This window comes from Dermacentor albipictus, chromosome 1 (genome assembly GCF_038994185.2).
Source record: "Dermacentor albipictus isolate Rhodes 1998 colony chromosome 1, USDA_Dalb.pri_finalv2, whole genome shotgun sequence".
Lineage (NCBI taxonomy): Eukaryota > Metazoa > Arthropoda > Arachnida > Ixodida > Ixodidae > Dermacentor > Dermacentor albipictus.
In genome coordinates, this window is record NC_091821.1 from 180,086,994 (window position 1) to 180,109,198 (window position 22,205).

The 22,205-nt window shown below is 43.7% G+C and overlaps 1 protein-coding gene across 1 annotated transcript in view; it reads right to left on the minus strand.

The window, feature by feature from the left end:
* anox (acyl-CoA-binding domain-containing protein anorexia) overlaps positions 1 to 22,205 on the minus strand; it is a 50,902-nt gene that overhangs the window by 3,235 nt on the left and 25,462 nt on the right. Inside the window, exons 4-7 of the mRNA XM_065426428.2 lie at positions 12,184 to 12,240; positions 10,440 to 10,556; positions 5,681 to 5,770; positions 969 to 999 (exon numbers count right to left, since the gene is read on the minus strand). Of these exons, the coding sequence (XP_065282500.1) occupies positions 969 to 999; positions 5,681 to 5,770; positions 10,440 to 10,556; positions 12,184 to 12,240 (295 nt within the window). The remainder of the gene's footprint in view (positions 1 to 968; positions 1,000 to 5,680; positions 5,771 to 10,439; positions 10,557 to 12,183; positions 12,241 to 22,205) is intronic.

Below are 22,205 nucleotides of genomic sequence, written 5' to 3' on the forward strand. Positions count from 1 at the left end.
CTTTTCTTTTTCTCAATTTAAATATTTTTTTTTCGGCAACTACTACACATATTTGGAAAGCTTATTTGTAACCAGGCTCTAAAGTTTTAAGCCGCTATTGATGCAGTGTTTTTAATAACAATTAGGGATCTTGTGTTTATTGTTTGTCCCTGATAGTTAGCTGTCTTTCTTATACAAGTCAAAATAGGCGTGGTACCACTTATACATGCCTATGTGCATCTGCATTGACTATTCAATATTCAATACTTATATTCGTGTTCGATTTGTATTAGAAAAATTTGATATTCATGCACCTCTACTAATGAGGTACTTCCACCATTAAGAGCGGAAGGCCCTGCACACATTGTTGCCATTCACAGATTCCTTCAAGAACATCCAAGTACAGGAGAGTAGGAACAGCTCAGCACTGCAGTGCAGGTAGGCATGAAGGGTGTTGCTCTTCTGTAGCTTTCATTACAATAATTTACAGACAAATGAGAGTTTAAGAAATTAAAGCTTCAACTAAATCAGCCAGAAAAACGGATATTGAAATTCTCTAAGCTGCATTTTTTATACTAATTAAAGTGGACAAAATCAATACTATTGACATAACGTCTATATACACGTCCACATTTTGTGACAAGCAGTTCTGTATAGCTCACAAGAATAGAGTAAGAATTTAGTGTAAAATATAAATTAACGTGTTCATTTTGTCTGCTTTCAACATTACTAGTTACTGTTTACAGGAATGCGATACCTGTTTCTGGTGCACTAGGGTAGCTGTGAAATAAAAAAAAATCATCAGTAATTCTTTTAAATGTAACAAATTTCACTCAAATTCGTTCAGCAGTTGCCTAGTAAGAGCAGTTCTGTGTCTTGCATGTATGTATTTGTGAATGGAAAATCTGTATCGTTGTGCATAATAAATAACTAGATACCTTTCCAGAAAAACTTGTACATGTGGCATAAATGCTTTAGGTCCTACTTACCATAATGCAAGGGTGTCTGGCCTTCTTCATCCTGAAAATGAACGATAGTTGGAAACGATGAAGCACTAAAATCTTGTGCAATAGTGAATTGCTACACTTTGTATGCTTCCAAGAGACCACACAAACCCAGCATGAAGAAAACTGACTGAAAGAGTGAGTTATTTTAAAGGACACTAAAGTGAATTTGAATTCTGAATGTATGTTGTAGACCATGTCATACAGGGCACTAATGCACCAATTTGCCAGTGTCCAGAGCTCCGTTTACATAATGCAGAAAAAGAAGATACAGCGAAATCCTGATAAACCTTTTCACTCGGACTGACGGATAATTCGAACTGCTCTGTTGGTCCCGGCAAAGTCTTATGTATTTGAATAGAGAAAAACTCCCGTGCATTTGAGCTCCAAAAATCGCGCAATGGTTATTTGAAATGAAATTCCTTGCTAGCATGGGCCGCTTTACAGACAAACCTGAGGCAAAGGTGAATCAAGATGCGTCACTGGCTGCCGTAATTTCGCACGCCGTAAAAATGATGTGATGCGGGAAGCCGGAACCGGAGCAAGCAGAGCACCCCCCCATCACATTACTCTGCTCACCTATGCCTACACCCACCTCTTACTGCACTCTCGATCAATTCATCTCCAACATTGGGTACATGGGAGGACAAACTACATGCGAGGCGTGATCTCATCGCACTTGGACTTTACACGAAACCTAGGCTTTTTCTGGCACATGTCGTTGCACTCTGATGGAGGAAAAAGAAGACCTTTTCAATGCAAGTTCAGTGACTGTTTTGGTTTTATGCATTGTAGCGTGCAATTGATAAGGCACTATGTTTAAAGGGGCTTCCCTTAGTACAAACTCTGATTTATTCGAATAAATTTTCAATCACCCTTGGAGTTTGAATTAACAACATTCTACTGCATTGCTAGCAACTTTACTGGAGCTTGTGTGAACTGCTGCGAGCAACAAGTCAACACGTATCTGGTTGGTTGGTTGATACTTACTCATCCTGTTTATTGCATTAAAATGCATTGTGAACATGTTCTTATGTTAATAGAAAATGAGCTTATGCCATATTTGTGTCTTTGAGGCTGAAAAATAGTTTATATATAGGCATTTTAGCATGCATTTCATAATGGGGCAAAAGCTACGAGGGCTATATTCTTTTTCAAGGTCCGATCGGCCGCAAAATGAAAACCACAGTGAAAATCAACTGTCTTATTAGGAACATTTAGACACACTTTCCAGCTACTTCTCTACATAGTCACTACTCCGAATGCATGGTACCAACTTTCCTATACCCTCGTCATAGAAGGCAGTCGGCTGTGCTTTCAGCCAATTCTGTATGCTGGTCTGCAGCTCATTGTCTGAGTCAAACTCCTGTCCTCCTAGCCAGCCTTTCATGTGAGCAAAGAGATGGTAATCAGAGGGAGCAGAGTCTGGATGGGTGATCAAATACTTCCCATCGAAAACGCTGCAGGAGCTTCTTTGTTGGAGCTGCACTGTGTGGCCGTGCATTGTCATAAAGAAAGACAATGCCTGATTGATGACAACACTCCTCTTCGCTTTTTCTGAATTGCCTTTCAAAGACGTTCAAGAGTCACGCTGTACGAGGCTGCAGTGATGGTCGCGCCACACTCCATGAATTCCACCAAGAGAACACCATTGCTGTCCCAGAACACAGTAGCCATACACTTTCTGCAGGAGAAGGTTCGCTTGAACTTCTTTGCTTTCAGGGAATCAGAATGCATCCACTGTTTGGATTGCTCTTTTGTTTTTTCAGTTTTGAAACGGACCCATGTCTCGTTCCCTATGACGATTTTCTTCAAAAAATCTTCTCCATCATGATAGTGCTGGAGAAACGTTAAGGCTGCACCCATTCGCTGTGTTTTGTGATGGTCGGTCAGCAGCTTGGGAACCCATCTCGCACAGGGTTTGAGGTACTGGAACCTCTCACTCACGATGGTATAGAGAGCTGACTGTTAAATTTCGGGAAACGAATCGCTCAACACAGAAATTATGAACCGCCAATTTTCTCAAGTCGTCTGATCCATTCACCGAACAAGATCATTGGTTGACACTTGCTTCCTTCCCTGCCCGCCTGCATCATGAACGTTTGTGCACCCTGCTTCAAAGTTCCTGCACCACTGCCGCACTTTGCCATCACTCACGAACGTTGTACCGTACACATTACCCATTTGTCAATAAATTTAAGCCGCATTGTACCCCTCAGCATGCAGAAATCGAATGACAGCAATAGAATTGTTTGAGGCATGTTTACATGCTCACTGCGCGTTAGAATTGACAATTGCGACTTCACGCGATTGATGGGCATACTAGAGACACTGCGCAACACATGTACGTACAGCGTCATTGGATTTTTATTGTGGCTTCTATTTCGCGACCGATCGGACCTTGAAAAAAAGAAAAAAAAAAAGAAAGAAACTTGCATTATACATCCACTATGTTCCTTGATCTTCTGCACACAATGCATCTTCTTAGCCTTTTATTTAGATAGTATGCCATCTTTCTCTTCTGGCCCATAACATTCATCCCTCCCCATAAGGTCAACTGTCCCAGCCAGCTAATGAGGCAAAGAATTGTCTTGCCTTTCAGAGTTACAGCTGTGCTTTAGCAGCTGCGCAAAGCTTGACTATGCCAAACCACAGGGATTCCATCAAGAAGCTACAGGCCTGTGTGAATGTTTATCGCCATTCTTGTTGACTTAACTTCTTAGGGAAGCCGCTGAGTGCAAAAACAGCAGAGTCTGTGTAAGTAAGCTGTCACTAGGCTTACTCAGCATCTTAATGTCAATGATGTTTAAGATACCTACAGAAGGGCATGTCATTAGTTACTGCAAGTAAATGGGTCTCTTGCAATCCCATCTTCATTACAGAATATCTCAATAATTGTTCACTAAAGAATGGGTTATCTGCATTATATTTCTCACGGTAAAAAAAATTTATTTTTCTAGTAATACAGTAAATATAATATTCTAGCCGGTTAAAATGATACTTGAATATGCTCGGTGTATCACAAGCAGAACATGAAGTGGCCGTTTATTCACTGTTTTTAGAGGCGATACTCTCAAATTAAACCGTGAATTATCAGGTAGAAGGTCAATTGATGTGCATGCTGCGAAAAATACACCTTCATTTTTGTAGATGATGTGTCGTCATTTCTGCTAGCTGGTAGTGGTCACAACAAAGCTCGAGTCATGTTATATTATCCCACTTGTTGCCATGGTCCTCGGACTTCTCCTCATCTCTAATTCTTCACCGTGCTTTGCAGTTGTGTATTTGGTGCATACCTTCCAGAGAACGCAGCACTATCACAGTCTTGATTTGAGCTTTATGCCCACAGAGCTGTTTCAGGGAGGAGCATAGCCACCTGTTTCTGACATGAACATGGTCTTTTGCTATGGATCTCTTATTCTTGGCAGGCGCACATACTTCACTACCCGCAGGTTGATGCTTTTTCTGACATGGACTTGTATGTGCACCAATGTCTGCATTGTGGATAAGTAATTATATAACTTCTATAGCACTTTAATAATCAGTAGCACTTAACTCATGATTGGCTTACATTATTACATCATTAGGAGTGAAGGACAAACAGACTTTTTCAACTCACACTTTTTGATAAATGTGCTTAGCATAGACAGCCCATAAAACGGGGGCGGGAAACCTGAATTCAACATTTCAGAAGCAAATAAATCAACTATAAGATCCCCTTTAGTGTCCTTTAACTACATTTACTTGAAAATTTCATTTGACTAAGTTTGAAGGCACTTAAGAAATATTCCCTTTCACCACAGTTTTCTTTTATATTGCAAAACAATGCCATAATAACAAAGTTACAATTGTGAAGCAATAAAAATTGTGATTTGTCCGCTCATCTATGCTCTACTCTCATCACCTGGCCTAGCTGCCTACACCCTGCAAGTCCTCAAAGAATTAATATACATGGTGGAGCCATAAGTTCCCATAACACTATTTACTTCATCCTAAATATTTGCTATCCAGTGACTCTACACTCCCATTCACAATATTCTGTGTTTCATTTCTGCCAACATCACCAGCTATTGTGGAGTTTTACAGTGAGTAGCTTCTGCTTGAACATAGTATTCTAGAATTATTGAACATAGTATTATTGAACCAACATATAAGCTGCAATCACTCCAGTTTCGTTTTGTTATATGTCATGGTTAGAGGTATTAGCACTGGCTCACCACACATTCTACAGTCATGGGAAAGTCTGTGCAAGCTTTTAGAGAAAGTGGTACACAGTTTAATGTTTTTATAACAGTCACATCCAACATGAAAATACATTTTTTTTCTATCCAATAATCTTTAGTATAATTATATATTCATTACATGCTGATATTGGCGAGAAACATTTTAGATTTACTCCATTAGAGCTGTGTTCATTATATGTCAAGGTATGACTATTTATTTTGTATGAACATGTAATTTGTATGGACCTGTAATTAACCAGTACACATGACTATATACTTGGACTTGTGGTGTGGCATAAGTGATGACTACAATGTGAAAATGTAGGACAACAAAAATCACTGAACAGACTGCAGTCTGTGTTGAGTTCCAGTTGTTATGTGTTAATTGCACTGCAACTGTTTAACTAATTCAGTTTGTGTAAGTAGCTCAATCACCTGAAAACCACAAGAAAAAAAGAAGGAGCAGCAACTTGCCTTGGCTTCAGGATCAGCACCTCTGTCCAAAAGCAACTCAACTATCTCCAGATGGCCACGGTCACATGCCCAGTGTAGCATGCACATACCCTGCAAATGCGCCTTAAATTGCACTAAATGTTGTTTACAAATTCACCAACCCCAGTTGCCTACTACATAATGTACTACATAGTCAAACCCACTTATAACAATATTCAAGTGCCCAAGAAAATCCCATTGTTATAACCAAGTTGCACGAAAAAAAGCAGAATTGACAAACATACAAACATTTTAATTAGACAGAAAGAAGTAGAGTCGAAACCACTTACTACAAACCACTGGCTACGATATTCCCATGCCATATTACTAGCTATAACAATTAAATCTGGCTACTGGGTGTCTATACTGAAAAGAAAAGGAACGCAAAATCCAGGAAAACAAAAGAAGAAGAAGGAAAAAAAAAAACACGAGCTGACGCACTCATCCAAGCGCCATACACCATGGCAGGCTTCCATGACATCTCCCGACCTACGTTGACCTCACATGCCCTCTCTCCCATCTTTCCTCCACCCCTTCAATACACAAGTTGACTGCACTGACGTCGGAGGGGTGGAAGGGAGATGGGAGTGAGGCTGGCAATGTGTACACACAGCACTATACACAAAATTTTGAAAGTTCAGCTCCTAAAAAAGCCATGTCAAAAGAGCTATAGTTGCTATGCAAGCTACAATTCTACATCAGTGTTAGTTCATTTCCTGCATGGACAAAAAAGATTTACAGCAGGGGGAGTTGACAAAAACGTATTAACCAAAACAGTTTTGTAAGGAGTGCATAAAAAAAAAAGTAGCACAATGAGAAATAAGAGACCACAGAACTTTGTGACTACACTGCTTCAGTAAAAGTATTAAGTATTAGAGAAACAATGTCATTCCACAGAACATTAATACTTCGGATAGCCTGTACAAAGAGTATCTCAAGCAAGTAAACTATAAAAAATTATGCATATTCCATGCACTGTAGGAATCGATGTAAGCAAAGCTATCTGTGCTGTTTGCATTCATTGACAATATGTAGCGGTGATGTTGATGGCCGGCGACAGTGATGATGCGATGTTAAATGTTACCTTATGTGCACTACTAGTGTTTGTCTACGTAGCACACAAAACACAGTGAGATGTGTTTGCTCGAGGTGTTGTCGTGCACTATTGTTCGTAGGCTGCGAGAAAGTTAGCACTGTCATTTCCTTACACGGGCGCATCGCACTGTGGCTGAAGTTTTGAATTGCTAGACAGCTGCTTGTGTTGTCTTGACGCTGCGGTACCTTAGTGTAGCTTTGGGTCAGCACACCCTGCATCTGTTGTCCGCATGTACAAACTGGTATGGTGCTTATTTTTCAGAAATAGCAGGAACGTGCTGTATCATACCTTGAATTAAAATTTTTAAAGTTTGTCCGTAACTGTTGCCATGTCTAGTAGCAGCATTTCTTTTATTAAAGAGCCCCTATCTTCTGATGGCACCTTTCCCTTCTTCCATGATCATACCATGCATGCAAGCTGCCACAAGCGAAGAGTGGCTATTATTCACCTGTTTCGTCAGGGTGTTGGCTTTACGCATTCTCTGTCTCCTATTCCTACCATACATATCTTCCCTCTGGGCTGTTGCACGTCAGTACATAAGTAAGCCCTACAGCTTCTGCAATGCTTCTCCGAGGGACTAACATGTAATTATGGCCATCCAGAGGGCATTGTGTCGATGGCCAGGGAGTTCAGGAGGGCGTTGTGACAATGACCAGAGAGCTCCAGAGGGCACTGTGGTGATTCCCATGAAGTTCTTGCTATAGAGGGCTCACAGACGCCTCTCCTGTGTCCCTACCATGTGCATTATACACATTCTCAACCAGCCCCCAACGCGGCGTGCAAGACAGCAACAGCAACATCAGAAGCAGCAGCAGCAGCAGCAGTGGAAAAGTTGAGGGAAGAGGCAAAGAAAGTTTTAAAAAACCTCTTGCAAACTTTTCAGCTACAGTCTCTTTGTACGAAACATATAGGTATAAGATGCCCTAAAGGGCCCCTCACTAGGTTCGGCCATTTTACACAGACAAGCACAATACTTCACGTGCTTACAATCATTCTGAAAAATATTACAGCGCTGCAGGCCACTGAACACAACTGAGATTTCAAACCGAACGCCGGGCATTCTCCCCCTCAAAGCGTTGCTCCCAGCCAGAAAGTTGAGGTAAGACGCCCAAATGCCGTGTCATAAAATGCAGCCTTAGCGACGTCGCTCACCATGGCATGTTACTTCACTAAATCGTCCAATGTGGAATGTGCAACACCACCACCAGAAATGCACTGAGCAGCAACAAAAGGAAGAAAGAAGAAAAAAAAAAAAACGAGGCGGGCCTCATCATGTGAACCCGACGCAGTCCCTCAGCTCCAGTATGGAAGAAGGCGGGGAAGGAATGTCGCTTGGAACACTACTTGAGGCAGAGAGAGAGTCTCTGTTGGCTGTCACATTCACCTCCTAGCAGCATGGTAACAGGGAATTCAATTTTTTCTTCTATCGCCTCTAATAATAAACCAATTTGGAAATTTATTTAGGTAAAGTGATCCCTAGAATGCTTTTTAGAACTGCCACTCTATAACTAAAAATTGCAATTGGGCCTAGTGAGGGGCTTCTTACAGAGTCCTGATGCGGTCCCATTACTCCATGAAAAATATGAAAAACATTCAACATTAATAAACTAGTGTGTACAACCCTGTAGCACAAGCCATCCTTGCTTCTGTGTTACACAGCCTTATACACTTTACAGAAAAAAAAAAAACGAACCTGAGAAACATAATTAAGCAATAACAAAAAAAGTAATATATTTCCTGTTACCTATTCTGAATGTATACTGCACAAACATAAATGAAATAAAATCAGCTAGTTTAGCGTTTGATATGCTGGCTATTGTTATTGTTCTTAATTTCACTGACAGTTGTTTCAAGGGGGATTTCATTGATAGTTGCTGAATTTTTCTTCGGAAGGCATCAGTTGCAGCAGTCAAAAAGCAATATATAAGCATGGGAGAGGGAAGCTGCAATACCATCTTAAAAAAAGATTATTTCACGCAAAAGTTGCCACTCTGCACAACGAATACATGCACCTTTTCAAAAGGATCTTGATGGTGTCATGTTCTACTTTTAGGCTGCACTGTGGCAAGCAGCTACTGGTAGAACTGAAATAAGTTGAATGAAGCCTGAAGTCTCTGGATGTGGCTGCCACAGAAGAAAAAGCAGGTGTCTCTGCACCGCCAATAGGCTACTAATAATAAATTTAAACTGCAGTTTTGAAGCCTTGGTGTGTTTTACATTCCAGGAAGGCTTAATTTCTCACTAGTACTTACACCAGTTAGTCAAAGATTCTATGTTCACCAGCCAACTCCAGTAAAAGAAAAGCACAAACAAGTACAAGCATAGCCAATAATAATGAAACATAACAATGCAAGTACACGGGCTTAATCATATTCTGCACTTTGGTTAAATGTACTATTAGTATAAATTCAAATGTGAGCAACTCTAAAACTACTCCAATGCACTGTTTCATTTCCAGAGTCACCTACATTTGTAATGGCGACTTAGTTGTGACTCCCAAGCCATACACTCCATCCTTATAAACTGGCTATGGAGCAATTACAGATTGCACATCCATGTAATTATGTGTGACAGGCACTTGTTCCTGTTTGCATTTCAATTTCTACAGGTGGTACCTGCACCATAGTCGAAGAAAAATATGCAAGTAGCATATGCCACACTGATTAAGCATAAATCATCCACGTATGCCATAACAGAGTGCAGAATTAATTTATTTAAGGAGGAACATGGGTTTCAGGAAAAACACTTTTGTTATCGGCTCTAGACACCTGAACTCTTTAGCAAATATTCAATCTTGTGTGCTGATTGCAAATATGTGCATGGCATTTTTAAGTTAATTCTATGAAAAGTGTTTAAACATTTTTGTTATAAATTTGGTAGGCAAGTTGCAAAAAATGTACTCTAACAAGAGAGCTAAAATGAAGCAGGTATGTTTTTTAATATCCAAAAAGTGCAACTAAGTATTTTAATGTTTGTACCCATATTTTAGATGAAATTATGACATTCTAAAGTTACAACATTGCAGGTATGAAATTTTGTTGATAATTTCTACAAGATTTCAAACGTTGCCATGTACTAAAACACTATATCATAGAGTTCTGCACTCTAAGACATTCTGGCAATAAAAAATTAGGAGAATTGAATGAGTAGCAGAGAGAAAAAAATTTGCAATTTGTCAAAATATTTTTTTTTCAGAAGAATACAATGAACTAATAAGAGTGAAAAAATATACATTTCAAGCAACAAAGCCAGGTAGCTTTCTTCTGAAGCAGCACTGAAGGGTCATTTTGGACAGGAAAGCAAGCAGAAAAGATCCTCTTTCAAAAGAGACCATTAAGGCGAGGCTCTGATAAGTGGTTTTGGAATGGCAAAGGGTAACAGAGCATTTCAAAGTATAAGCATGGTGTTTCTTTCTCTCAACGACATGTTGTTTTGAGTTAGTTTATTGCCAGCTGGTGCACCATGATATGTACATAAAAAATAATAGAAATGAAAAATACATATTTTAAATATTTTTTTTTGTTTCCAAGACTAATGTCCCCCTTAAGGCAGCACACTTACAGTATTTTGCTTCATTCATTGCCAACTGCACATAGATAGTGCCCACAACATCTGCAAAATGCATATTTTTACATCATCTCTCACCTGCGCATCACGCTCATGTACTGATGTGCTGTTGTTTAGGCACTCTGTAAGCCTCTCAAGGCAGCCTTCCTTTGTCCAGTCAAATGCATCCTTATTCTCAGGGGCTACACCAGGTTCCTACACAAAATGCAAAAAAAAAGAAGTAAAACTGCCAAGATATATTGTCTGTCAGAAAAGTTACACAATGGATTTTTTATTTCTTTTTCTATGGTATCCAAACTCAAAAACTGGGTGTTACCGAGTTAATTTGTATGTGCTCAGAGTAGACATAGCCTTGAAAGGGTTCTCATGCAAACTCACTAGGCCACAGATTTGTGTTTAGTAACCCACTGTTTGGCTTGTTAGCGTATATAGTTGGACTTTGCACGAGTGACTTGATTGACACAAATTCTGACCAGAGAGTTAATGTTACTTCTGCACTGGGATTCAGTGCAAGACGATCCTAGAGTCTGTCACCCATCAGTGTCACGTAACCCTATATATGTAGAATGTGTAGACAGTTACTGCATAAAAATTGCCGTGTTACTGTGTGCATAATACCAAAAGATCTGAAATTGAACAGAAATGTGCGTCACATGATCTTACACAATGATTTAAGTATGAAAACTGTATGAAGAAAGTGTCCCTTGCACACTAACAGACAAACAGAGAGAAACCAGATGGACAATTGCTACTGAACATTTGGAAAGGGCCACAAGTGACCCCACATTTGTGTTAAGCATCACTGTGGGAGATGAAACTTGGTGCAACCAGTATGACCCTCAAGCAAAGTGACAAAGCACCTAATGGTGAAGTTACAGTTCACCGCCCTCTAAAAAAAAAGTAAAGCAACAACCATCCAAAACAAAGACAATGTTGATTTCATTTATTGATGCTGGGAACTTGGCACACCATCAATACCTGTCTTGAGGATAAACAATAAACCAGAACTTCTGCATTAGTGTTCTGCACTTAGCAAACAGCTTCGGTATAGCCACAACAGATTTAGCATTTTTATTCCATCATAAGACATTCAGAGAAATAAAGCATGGCCAACCAGTTAATTTGTCATATTCAATAATCAATTGTAACGTGAGTGGCACTTATCTTAAACCATATTTCTTTTATCATTGGTTCTCTTTCTTTTTACATAATTATTCTTGGCACAAAGTTAAAACACAAATCTTGTTATGAGCAATTGTACTTAATAACTTATGATGTGTTTATTCATTATGAAGCTGTAATGCAGCTTCACAATGAATAAAGTAATGTTCCATGTTTCTATGAAATTTGAGAGAAAGAGAGGCTTTACAGGAGATGAAATGCAACCTGCTACTTAACTGATGAACAAGATGAACTAGTACTATGGATGCATGCAATTTTGCACTACTATCTACTTCGCTACATAATGTTCTATATTTTATATAATTATGTTGTGATAAAATAATGTTTTCTGAGGCATATACCTCATCAATTAATGTCTGACTCAATGCACGGAGGCTGCTCCTGACCCATGCATACAGATGCCACAATTTCCACATAATTGGCGACAGAGCAGATGTGACCCCACTGCTAAACCATACCAATGGACACACATGATTTTACAGCCTAAGTACCTGTCATGTAGAAGGCAGCACACTGGTAAAATAAAGTGCTACAAGATATTATGTATGAGCAGGCTTAGCTTTTCTCAAGAAAACAAACAGAATTGAAAGTGTTCTGGTGCAGAAAAAAGCAAAATGGGTAGAAATGTGCCCACTCTTACCCAGCAGGGCCGGCTCACCACAGCTCCCAGCATTGATTTTGAGCTACTCTTTGTTTCCTGCATGCAAAAAAGAAGCACTCTTGCACAGCTGATAAACGTGCACTAGCAAAAACGCTCCCAATCGTGCAAAAGGATGCAACCAGGTAAAACACTAAACATATTATTCAATGTAATTAATGCATATTACATATTCATGATTGAATGCATACATAACCTAGACTGCATTCTGACATATAGCTCATGAGCATGATGGACGGACGGACGGACGGATGGATGGATGGACGGACGGACGGATAGATGGATGGATGGATGGATGGATGGATGGATGGATGGATGGATGGATGGATGGATGGATGGATGGATAGATAAATAGAGAGAGAGAGAGAGAGAGAATGCCCCATCCACACCTTAGCTCAAAGCTAGGCTTTAGCATACCCAGTATGCTTCTGTTACTATGAACAAATTAAGAAAGCTCATCACAGGTAGTGGAGTAACACAGCAGAATAACATGGCCAGGCAAACACAACCTGGGGCGCGATCGGAGATCTTTGTTCGATACGCGTTCTGTCGAGTTGCTGCAACGTCACAAAGTGGCAGTATGCAAAATTTGTGAGAACAGGGTGGAGAGAGCAGCCAATTGGCAAGCGGTGAACTCTCCAGAAGTTTACTTCTCTAGTTTGTTGTCTGCTTGCAGTCAGTATACTACAAAACGAAATGTTTCTTGTCTTCCCTGTCTTACAATGAATGAAATCTTTATCTAAAAAAATGTATTTTTTCCTTCTCAAGCTTAAACACGTTTTCAAATAGTAGTACGTGTGACTACTACAATTTATAACTATTCGTTTCTCTGCGTCATCCCTAGGTGGTGTTGCGCACAGCGGGAACAGCGGCGCACTTTTCAAGAGGGAGCAATTACATTCCAGTGGCTCGCTGGCACCCGATGAGGGGATCGATTTCGTTGTACAACCAACGCACTATTTATTTTGAGAAACGAGAGCAGCGTCAGAATTTGCTTTTTGCCATTTCTTCAAACGCATTTCGCACCTCCACCCACTTTCCTTCCTCCTCGAGCAATGCCAGCGCAACAACCAAAGTTCCCAATGCAAGCACCATTTTCTCGAATTAAACTATGGATTGGATACAAACGTGCCATTCCCAACCGCAACCGCCAATTGGATCCAATCCGCCAGATGCACCGTGCGAAGCCGGTCTCGTAACGAGCGTATGATCGCTCCAAACTTTCCAACTCCCGTTAGGTTCGGCGCCTAGCAAACAACATGCTTGGTTGCACGATGATTGACAGGAGCGTGTCGTCACTTTGACGTCACCAAAAATGGGGCTGCGCCCTGCGGCTGGCGACGTCAGTGTGGAGTAGGCCAATCGCGTGCGCCGGTAACCGAAGGAACACGCTGAACAACGATATTCGATCGCACCCCTGGTAATATGGCTGCAACCCTCAGATGATGAATAAGTTAGCATTCACTAATTAATTCTTTACTAATGTTAGAGATTATGTTATAATGCACAGTTGACAGCAACAATCTTCTGAATAAACCTATTTTGTGAAATTCTCTCAGGCTCCAGGATACTCCTTGTCAAGGTTGTGATTCAACTCACATACACTCTCAAAAGCATAAAATCTGCAACAATGTGCATCCTGAATTCAAATGACATGTGGGTGAGTCACATTTATCCCCCCCTTTGTTTATATGTGTATGTATGTGTGTGTGTGTGTGAGTGCGAGAGAGAGAGAGAGGGAGAGGGGAAGGAGGGAATTGGTTTTTCAATGTTACCAGCTCTACCTGTTGCTGTACTACATCATTCTTAGGCATCAGCATACTGCCTCCCTGTGTCAACCCGACTTTCCAAGGCATCTAACAAGACCTGCTTGCAATGTCTTAATGTGTACTTTGGAAATTTGCAGGGCCTATGGAGGTAGTTTCAAGAAAAACCCGCCGTGGTTGCTTAGTGGCTTTGGCCTTTTGTTGCCAAGCACAAGGTCACAGGATCAAATCCCAGTCACAGCAGCCACATTTCGATAGGGGCTAAATGCTGCAAAAACACTCATGTACCGTGCATTTGGTGCATGCTAAAGAACACCAGGTGGTCAAGTTTTCCAGAGCCCTCACTACAGTGTGCCTCATGATCAGATCGTGGTTTTGGCATGTAAAACCCCTGAATTTAATTTTTGAGTTTTAGTTGCAAGAAAGGAGAACTTTTAATGACAGCACATATAAATAAAAGAGAAAAAATTTTACTTTTTATCTATGTTTAAACAAAACAAGAATAAGCACAATAAATTAAAAGAAAAAAATATTTTGCGGAAACTTGTTCAGCAATAGGAAGGAAACACCAGACAGAAAAGTGGAAGTGGGCTTCACCCCAAGCCATCTGTGGTTTCATTTGGAATTTGCACAGACAGCTCTGGTCATATGTGAACCATGGGCATACATTTCATTTACTTAACATCACGTGTGTGACACCACTGCAGCTTGACATCTTGCATCGATCTGCCTCCTCTGGCCATACTTTCAAGACAAAGTGAGTCATGTGCCAAATTTCTTCCTTTTCCTGTGTTCCTGCTTTAAACTAACAAACAACGCTTGCTGCCTGTGATTCAGTGTTGGCCAAAGACATTTAGCAAGAAAAAAACATTTATTGGGTATGTTGCCTGCGACAACACTTGCCAATAAAGGGTTAAACAATCCACTTCCACCATGCAGATTTTCACAGTATTCGCTAGGTCAATACTCTACTTTATTTAGCCTCCTGCTTGCTATTTGGATTGGATGAATGGATGGGCAAGCAGACGGGTAAAATGGGGAAGTTTGTTTGCTTGTGCATCGACACGTGCAAAGACCGAAGGAATTAAAAATGTTAGGGGTAACGTTAAGAGACAGGAAGAGAGCGGTGTGGATCAGTGAGTAAACGGGGATAGCCGATATTGTAGTTGACATTTATTTATTTATTTATTTATTTATTTATGTAGTACACCTACATCGCTTGTACGACATATTATTGTAGGGGGGTTAAAATACAGGTGGTCATAATGGAAAAATGTTCAACATCAAAAGAATACATCAGTAAATGCAACATCGGCTAAGCACAGAAATGCGCAATAGCGGAAGACAAACTAACAAACAGTACAATAATTTCCAGAGCAACAAAAATGGAACAGCAGTGCACACAGTAGTGTATGTTCAGAGATGAATAAAATAACATTAAAAGAATATGGCTCTCAATAGCATTTTCAATACTAGATGCTGCCATTACTTTATTAGGCACCTCATTCCAATCGCTAATCGTTTTAGAAAGAAATTGGTACGGTACTGGTAAGCTTTAATTTTGCTAGTGTGGTCTGTCCTAGATCAAATGTAATGCAGCTCCTTAATGAACAGTGTTTTGTCAACACCAGTTTTAGTTTTGTATATATTGTTAAGGAATTTCAATCTTAGGATTTTCCTGCGTGAAGAGAGAGTTTTCCAAACCAACCCTTCCCATATTCCGGATCTTCTGACATCATCATCATCATCATCGTTATAATTTCTTGTTATGAAGTGTGCTGCTTGCTTCTGTACACACTCTATTTTGTCTATGAAGTGTTTAGTGTACAGATCCCAGGTTACGCATGCATACTCTAGAAGAGTCCTAATGCTACTCAAATACAAGGTTGCTTTCAGTGATGAAGACGGTAAGCTTTTGCGGTAATTGAGTTAACATGATTAGACCAGTCAAGCGTTTCAGAAAACATAACTCTGAGGTATTTGACATGCTCAGTGGTACTAAGTGCAATATTATTTATGTTAAAGGAACCGGGGAATTTTTTCTTTTTCTTTGTAAACTGCACATGGTAACATTTAGCAGTATTCAGAGTCATTTGCCACCGGCTGCTCCAGATAGACACTTTTTCAAGGTCATCCTGCAAGACGAGACATTTGGGCATGGCATTTCACTGGATGATACCTGACACAGTCGTCGGCATACAGTCTAATGCTTAATTTAAGGCCTACTACTACATCATTAATATTGTCACGTGTAGAAAGATACAGACGGAAGAGGCTATTTACAAGCTATTTACATTAGACGGGAGCCAGAGCGCCAGGCCGTCATTTTTCTCGCGCCAAGGGCACAGCCCCACTTCGTCGTCGTTCTCGTGGCGACTCGTCTCTCGGGTATTTACCGATAATATCGTAATACTACGCCCCCGGCGGCAAAAGCGCCGTCACGGTGCTTTTAAATATCCAAGGCACGTGGAGAGTTGTACGGCTTGAGTCGGGTGACGTGGACAATGTCACTGGTTGTCACACCCGAGGACGTAGTGGGCGTGGCTAGAACAATTTCATAGGTGACATCGGTCACTTGGCGGAGCACGCGATATGGGCCGGTATAACAGGAAAGCAGTTTCTCACAAAGGCCAACTTTACGCGATGGTGACCAAAGCAACACGAGGGTGCCCGGCGTAAAATCGACATCACGGTGACGGAGGTCGTAGTGTCGCTTCTGTTTGTCTTGAGAGACTTGTAGACGAACGCGCGCAAGTTGATGAGCATGGTCAGCACGGGCGATTGCATCACGGGCATAAGCGCTAGTTGAAGCTGTGGTGGACGGAAGCACGGTGTCTAGTAGTAGCGTCGGTTCGCGGTGTTGTGCCATTACCACAAGCCCGGATTCCGAATCTGCAAGATGCAGAATCTATCCTGCGAGCGCTCTAATTCTCCCTTCACAAGTCAAGATGCTGAGCCGTCAGGCAGCGGTGTCCTGCGGGAGAAGCCTCAGCGAGCAGCATGTTCAGACGTGTCAGCGAGTGCCAGACAGCCCGGCGCCGCACCTCCTTTTGCATGGAGGTCACGGCGCGCGCGAACTTTGAACCGGGTGGCCAGCGCGGTCGCTGGTTGGACCTCTCGGACGACTGCCGAGTGCTGACTTTGTATTGGGCCGTTTGAGTGACAATGGTTCCTCGGGGATTATAAAAGCAGCAACGCACCGCCTGAAAAATCGGATCCGCCGACCCTCCGAGAGCACAGTGTCGCTCCCGACTGGGGTGAGATGTGTCACGCGTTTTCGCCGGACGTCGCCGTGCGGGAACAGTCGCGTTCGTGTGAGCTCTCGGCCCCAGTGCCAATCCGATCTTGTCCTGTACAATGACCTGTATATAATGTATAAAATCCCTTTCGTTATTCTCATCGACGCCTGGCTCGGAGTCTTCGCTACCAACGCTCTGTCATGAAACGGGTGACGAGCGCTACGGGACCACAAAGTCGTAATAGTGGTGCAGCGGTGCAAAGTCGTAACAGTGGATGGCAGCTACGGGATTGACCGGCATCAGCTACCTCGGCACGGTGAGTGCCTGAAGTTTACCTCAAACACCAGACTTTCTCTGACACAGGTTATAGTAGCTTAGGGAAGGATTTGGTGTTGCATTGTGATAACCTTGTGTGTTTCAAGCCTAGTAAGAGTGTTTTGAAAACCAGGGGATGCTGAGGGGGTAAACAGGGCAGTGTGTGAAATACTTGCATATGTCTTACTAGTAGTGTTATAGTAGCGTACGGCAGGTATATTCAAAAAGGGTAAACAGCAGGAGGACAGTGTGAACGATGGAGAAGTACAAGGTGAAGGAACTTCTCGAAATTTGTGAGGAGTTGGGCATTGAGTTGGGCTCAACCAAAAGAAAGAATGCGATCCTTGAGGTCATGAGGACCGGGGACGTAACGGCTGAGGAAGCCGCAGAGGCCTGGGCGGATATCAATGAACGTGGGGAAAGGGAGGAAAGGAAAGAAAATGAACGTCGGGAAAGGGAGGAAAGGAAAGAAAAGGAACATCGCGAGGAGGAAAAGAGGGAGAAGGAACGTTGCGTGGAGGAAAGGAGAGAGATTCGTGAGCACGAGCTTAAAATGAAAGAGTTGGAGACCCGAAATAGCTCGCCAGCGCCTAGTCTCACTTCTAACGGTCCAAGAATACGCGATCAACTTCCACCCTTTGTCGCCGGAGAGGATATGGCCAAATACCTCGTGAAATTTGAGCACGTGTGTGAACGGAATAGCATTGAGCGATCCCTTTGGGCACAGAATCTGTTAGCGTTGCTTCCTGGGGAGGCATCAGACGTAATAACTTGCTTATCGAAAGAGGCGTTTGAGAGCTACAGTGATGTGAAGGAAGCGCTACTGCGGAAGTACAAATTGTCGCCCGAAGCTTTCCGGCAGAGGTTCCGGTATGCAAAAAAGGGCAAGGAGTCGAATGTTGACTTCGCGTTTCGTCTGAAAGCCGACCTGGTGGAATGGCTGAAGGGCGAAGAGGTTTACGACAACCGCGACAAAATCGTCGAATGCATCGCGTTGGAGCAGTATTACCGTTGCATTGATGAGGAGGTCAGGCTCTGGCTGCAAGATAGGCTAAAGGAGGTTAAGCTAAACAAGGCAGCAGAGTTAGCGGAAGAGTATTACACCCGCCGCAGCTTGCACAGCAAGGCAGTGCGCGTAGAAAAAGCTGATAGGAGAGATGGGTTTTCCAGGGAGCCCGACGAACGGAAGCAAATCACGCGTCGCAAGTTTCGGGAAGACGAGTCCCTTCCCAAAGAAACTGTAAGGGAAGGACAGAATGCATCTCAGAATGATGACGATGGTCCGAAACAGCGAAACGATACGACGCGTTCTTTTGAAAAATGGAAACCGTTAACCTGCTACAATTGCAAAAAGCAAGGGCACATCGCTGCAAGCTGCCCAGAGAGAATTGCTTTTGCAACGATACAGGAAACTCACAAAAACATACGTCTATTGGAGCCCTATGTGCAGGAAATTAAGGTAAACGGTAAGAAGTGCCGTGCACTTCGGGACTCGGCAGCAACTATGGACGTTGTTCACCCGTCTTTCATCTCCTCGAGTGATTTTACGGGAGAGTGTGCTAGGATACGGCAAGTGGCCGAGGAGGAGAGTGTCTGTTTACCGATCGCAACGGTTATCATTGAAGGAGAGTTTGGGAAACTTAATACCGAAGCCGCTGTGTCAGCCGCCCTCCCGGAGCACTTTTCCTACCCCTTCTCAAATAACTCGGAGCAGCTGCTGAAGGATCAGGGCAAATCATTCTTTGCCGACGTGGCGTACATGGCGCTCACGCGATCCAAAGCGCGCCCGCTGTCGAGGGAACTTGACTTTGCGTCGGTGAGCGAAAGGCGGTGCGGCACACGGACTGATCAAGGTAACTTGAGTGGCGAGCAGTCACGGGAGAGGCAGAGCTCGGAGGCTGGCCTAGACGAGCGGGTCCTGGAAGTGAGTGGGAGTGACGCGTGCAGTGCTAGCCGCGATATAGACGCGACGCCGCAATTAGGCGACGCGGGCTCCACACTCGCCCCGGTTTTCGCCAGCTGGCAGGAGCAGGCTGCAGTTGAAAGGGAAACTCGGATTCGCGAGCAACAGGAAGATTGTTCACTAGCCGATCCGAGGAAGAGCATCAAACGGGGAGTGAAAAAAAAAGAGGGTTTCATTTGGCAAGGAATCTGGCTTATTGTACCACCGCTACACGGATAAGCAGGGTCGCAAATATAAGCAGCTTCGGATTCCGCGAAAATATCGCCGGGAATAATGAATGACCTCATTTGCTTCCTCAGTAGTATGTTTTCGGTCCAAGTGATTTCAAGGGGACCATTCCATTTGTAATTATTATTACTGATTATTAATTGTTCCTGATATTTTGGTGTTTTGTTAATTTGAAAACTGGTTGTTTGAGCCTTGTGTGCTAGATCGTGCACCTGCCTCTTGTTGCAGCGGGAGCAAAAGGGGGATAGCAATTTAGTTAGGTTGATTTGGATTATGGCCTTGTCTGGTGTTTGACGGGAGACAGAGGGCACTTGTTCGTGTTAGGTGTTGCCTTTTCCCGGTCGGTTTTGCAAGCTGCAGAACGACCAACCGGGACCAGTGGCGAGAAGCAAGGGCTTAGGAACGACCCGAGCGGAGCAGGTCGAGGTGCCTTGGCGACAACATGATGAGCAGAGCTCCTGTCCTGGCGAGTCGGACCTGGGCACGTGAAGTTACCAGGCGTCCCGACACTGGACGTGAACTTGGACGAGCCTGACGAACGTGCGCGCCTGGCATCCGAGCCACGTGGAGGCAGCTCGTCTTCCCGGCGCCTTATCTGAGGGCGGGGATGCTGTTGTGCCATTACCACAAGCCCGGATTCCAAATCTGCAAGATGCAGAATCTATCCTGCGAGCGCCCTAATTCTCCCTTCACAAGTCAAGATGCTGAGCCGTCAGGCAGCGGTGTCCTGCGGGAGAAGCCTCAGCGAGCAGCATGTTCAGACGTGTCAGCGAGTGCCAGACAGCCCGGCGCCGCACCTCCTTTTGCATGGAGGTCACCGCGCGCGCGAACTTTGAACCGGGTGGCCAGCGCGGTCGCTGGTTGGACCTCTCGGACGACCGCCGAGTGCTGACTTTGTATTGGGCCATTTGAGTGACAATGCTTCCTCGGGGATTATAAAAGCAGCAACGCACCGCCTGAAAAATCGGATCCACCGACCCTCCGAGAGCACAGTGTCGCTCCCGACTGGGGTGAGATGTGTCACGCGTTTTCGCCAGACGTCGCCGTGCGGGAACAGTCGTGTTCGTGTGAGCTCTCGGCCCCAGTGCCGATCCGATCTTGTCCTGTACAATGACCTGTATATAATGTATAAAATCCCTTTCGTTATTCTCATCGACGCCTGGCTCGGAGTCTTCGCTACCAACGCTCTGTCACGAAACGGGTGACAAGCGCTACGGGACCACAAAGTCGTAATAGTGGTGCAGCGGTGCAAAGTCGTAACAGCGGCCATACAAGAGGTAAAACGGGGAAAAGTCGGCAGTTTCGAGACGGGAAGAGTTGTAAGCAAAGGTAATGTAGGGTAGAGCCAGGTCCCAGTCACGGTGATCGTCTGAAACGTATTTCGATAGCATGTCTGTAAGGGTGCGGTTCAAATGCTCAGTGAGGCCGTTCGTTTGAGGATGGTAGGAGGTAGTAAATTTATGCTGAATGGAGCATGATGTGGTCAATGACTTTCGCCAAAAATGTACGGCCACGGTCTGTTAGCAATTGACGTGGAGGACCATGCATCAAAATGATATCATGTAGAAGGAAGTTCGCAACGTCAGTTGCGCAACTGGTCGGAAGAGCGCGGGTTACGGCGTAGCGGGTCGCGTAGTCAGCCGCGACTGCAACCCACTTGTTTCCTGATGTAGATTCTGGAAATGGGCCAAGGTCTAAGCCAACACGATGGAAGGGCTCGGCAGGGATGTCGAGCTGCTGCAGGTAACCAGCGGGGGGCTGGGAAGGCTTCTTGCGTCGTTGGCAAAGTTCACAAGCGGCAACGTAACGTCGTACGGAACGGGCAAGGCCCGGCCAGAAAAAACGGCGACGTACGCGGTCATAGGTTCGGGATACGCCGAGGTGTCCTGCCGTTGGTGCGTCGTGGAGCTCTTCTAGAACGGTTGAGCGGAGGTGTTTAGGTATGACAAGTAGCAACTCAGAGCCGTCCGGATGAAGGTTACGATGGTACAGAGTACCGTCGTGGAGGACGAAGAGGCGTAGAGTGGCGTCGGCCGGAGAGTGGTCAAAACGGTCGATGAGTCCTCTGATGTTGGCGTCATGACGTTGCTCGTCAGCGAAATGAAGCAGCTGCGACACAGAGAGAATACACAAGCAGCACTGGTAATATTGGAGGAGTCATGAGGGTCGTCAACAGGGTAATGCGACAGGCTGTCAGCGTCTTGGTGCAGGCGGCCAGAATTGTAGACCACAGAATACGAAAATTCTTGTAGTCTCAAAGCCCATCGACCAAGCCGGCCTGTAGGATCTTTTAGGGATGAGAGCCAGCAGAGAGCATGATGGTCAGTGACTACAGAAAAAGGGCAACCGTAAAGGTAAGGACGGAACTTCGCAACCGCCCAGACTACAGTGAGGCATTCTCGTTCCGTAATGGAATAGTTGGGCTCCGATTGAGTGAGGAGGCGGCTCGCATAAGCAATAACGCGGTCCTGGCCACGCTGACGCTGGGCTAAG